At 58.1% G+C, this 2,878-nt stretch overlaps 1 protein-coding gene across 1 annotated transcript; it reads right to left on the bottom strand.

Annotated features, from left to right (window-relative positions):
* Positions 1-507: 507 nt before the first annotated feature.
* Positions 508-2,393, bottom strand: LOC107301349 (mitochondrial-processing peptidase subunit alpha-like; the record flags this gene model as incomplete). The annotated part of the gene is made up of 5 exons (XM_015830586.1): positions 2,347-2,393; positions 1,907-2,109; positions 1,733-1,812; positions 846-928; positions 508-602 (listed from the first exon to the last, which is right to left on the bottom strand). Coding segments are annotated over exons 1-5 (508 nt in total), but the record flags the coding sequence as incomplete, so codon positions are not given.
* Between the last annotated feature and the right edge of the window lie 485 nt (positions 2,394-2,878).

Below are 2,878 nucleotides of genomic sequence, written 5' to 3'. Positions count from 1 at the left end.
CAGAATCAACCTGTGTTCCTTCCCAGCAGATAAATTTGATTGGGCACCCACCTACACCCCTCCTGCCATCTTGGTCTCTCCCACTCCTGTCCTTCCAAATTATGCCACTGCACCACGTTCTCCTCTGGCAGAAATCACAAACATCTTTATGGCAACGCAGTTTGCGTTCAGGTGGGACAGCGAAATCCTGCCTGGCTCTATTCTCTTGAGGCACAGAAGACGCCGTGACAATCTCACCTGGCAGGTCTGATTGATTGCACCTTGGCATTTTGACTGCTATACTGCAGTTCTATTCTTTTATAATCTCTTTTGCCTTGCAGCCCCCCAACTAGGGGCGTTAAGCAGGCTCAAGTCGCAACTGCGATACATTACAAAATCGGGGTTTTTTTGCTGACAAGAGTTAAAGATTTAAGTGGGAGACTAGTATAGCTATTTCAGACTTAAATCTTTAACTCTTGTCAGCAAAAAATCTGAATACACACACACACACACACACTAGAAGATTACCTGACAGTCTGGGCTGGAGAACCACATCAGCTAAGAGACTGACCATGGGGTCCAGGCCCCTGCTATCTGCAGAAATGGCATACATGGTGGTATCCCTGAAAGAAGAGCAAATTGGTTTCATGTTCTACTGGGGTGGCATGGTCTCCACCCAGGGTGTGAAGGATAGAGGGGTTCACATACTAAAATGGGAGCTAGGAAAAATCCCAAAGATGCTTTTTTTCACTAACTATGACCTGGAGGATTGAGAATCTCCATAGACAAAAGAGTTAGGGGGAAAGTATGCCACATGGAATAGGTTCCAGTCAACAGCCACATAGGAGGCCCGACAGGAAACAGACCTTGACACCTGGCAATCACAAATGCCTCCGTGCTTCTCCAACGTGAGAAGGATCTCATCCTTGTTGCTAAACTGAGCTGTAGACTAAACAGAAAAGGAAGGGAGAAAGCGAAGGAGTTCAGTTTTCAGGAAGGATTGGGTCAAGAAGGCAAAAATAAAATGCAGCTAAATTATATGCAGTTAAACCCTAATACAGGGGTAGGCCACCTTGGCTCTTTTATGACTCGTGGACTTCAACTCCCAGAATTCCGGAGCCAGCATGGCTCAGCATGGAAACCTCTCCCTTTCCCCTCAGCATGGCTGGCTCAGGAATTCTGGGAGTTGAAGTCCACGAGTCATGAAGCGGCCTAGACCTAGGCCTAGGCCAGAGGTAGGCAACCTTGGCTCTTTTATGACTGGTGGACTTCAACTCCCAGGATTCCTGAGCCAGCCATGCTGAGGGGAAAGGGAGAGGTTTCCAAGCTGAGCCGTGCTGGCTCAGGAATTCTGGGAGTTGAAGTCCACCAGTCATAAAAGAGCCAAGGTTGCCTACCCCTGCCCTAATACATCACCACCAATTTCCCCAGGGAGGTAACATTAGACACAGTGTTTCTCAACCTTGACCGTTTTAAGGCATGTGGAATTCTGGGAGTTGAAGTCCACATGCCTTAAAACGGTCACGGTTGAGAAACACTGCATTAGAGGTTTGCTGGCAGCTTTGGGAGCAGAATCCAGGCCAAGAGCCCCGCAGGCAGGCGGGAAGGCACAGAAAGGGTGGGGGGGGGGGGAAACGTGGCCTGCCTGGAGGGGGGGCCTCGCTTAACGTCCACGCCCCCCCCCCAACCCCCACAGGCTGGCCGTCAGCCCGGCCCTTTTGCTTCCCAAACCAAACCTGGGTAAGGCACTCACAGAAAAGGCCAACTTCTCCAGAAAGTGGGCAACGCCGCCGGTGTACTTGGCTTCGTATCTCGACCCGGAGTTGATCAGGACTGGTCCGGGGGCAGAAAAGCGGGAGAGACGGGTCAGCTGTCGGGCCCGCCGGGGCGCCTGCCCCCTCCACCCGCCGCCCCCCGCGCCCCTTACCGCCCAGGGTGCAGAAGGGTCCGAACCTCCTCTGGGAGGCCACGCGCAGCCCGCCCTCCAGGGCGCTGACCTCCGTCTCGAAGCCCTCCGGCCCGTCCAGGCCGGCGAAGGCGGGCTTGGGCAGCCCCGGCAGAGGGGCCGTCAGCGGGGTGCCGGGGTAGCCGCCCCCGCTGCTGAAACGCCGCGACCCGGCGAGCCCCAGCCTGCAACGGGAAGGGGGGGGAGGCTGAGGCCCTCGGCGCGGGGCAGGAGAGGCCGGAGCCCCGGCGGAGGAGCCAGGGGGGACCCTCGTCCCTGCAGGAGGACGGCGGCCGAGGCCAGGGAGGGCGGAAGAAACCCCCAGGGGCAGCCGCTGGAGGGGGAATGGGGCAGGGAGGCCCTCCCCAGTGGAGCCCCCTCGGCCGGAGGGCACGCAAATCAAGGCCGAGGCCTCGACTCACCTCCGCGCCGGGCCCAAAAGGCCCCTCCGCACCGCGCTGGCCGCCATCTCGCTCGCCGAGGAGGAGGAAGAGGAGGACGCCGATTGGTCGCTGGGGTGACGGCGCCGGCGATTGGCGGGAGAGTCCCGCCCCCACTTCCGGCACGGGCCGGCGACAGAAGGAAGTGTCCTGGCTCGGCGACGGAAGTGTAAACCACGGGGCATGCTGGGAGTCGTGGTGGGCGGCGAGTGGGCGAGGGAGGGAGGCCGGGAAGGGACGGCTGAGGACGCCCCAGAGCGGCCCTTGGAGCCGCCGTGACTGGCGAGGAAAATGTCCCGATGATAGAAGAACACGACGGCGAACCCCGCGGCTGCAGCCACCGACGTGCCCGGGAAAGTACAGGCGGCTGCACGGCCAACCTGCCTGGTTTCCCGGGAAGTCTCCAACTGGGCTTCTGGTTTATGCGCTGCATGAAGCCCTGAAGGTCCCAGACTCGCAGTGTTTCTCAACCTTGACCATTTTAAGGCATGTGGACTTCAACTCCCAGAATTCC

The sequence above is a fragment of the Protobothrops mucrosquamatus genome, unplaced genomic scaffold (genome assembly GCF_001527695.2).
Source record: "Protobothrops mucrosquamatus isolate PMUCROS unplaced genomic scaffold, P.Mucros_1.0 scaffold11781, whole genome shotgun sequence".
Taxonomy (NCBI): domain Eukaryota; kingdom Metazoa; phylum Chordata; class Lepidosauria; order Squamata; family Viperidae; genus Protobothrops; species Protobothrops mucrosquamatus.
Note: the sequence above shows the minus strand (reverse complement) of the source record. Positions and strands in the feature narration are given on the sequence as shown.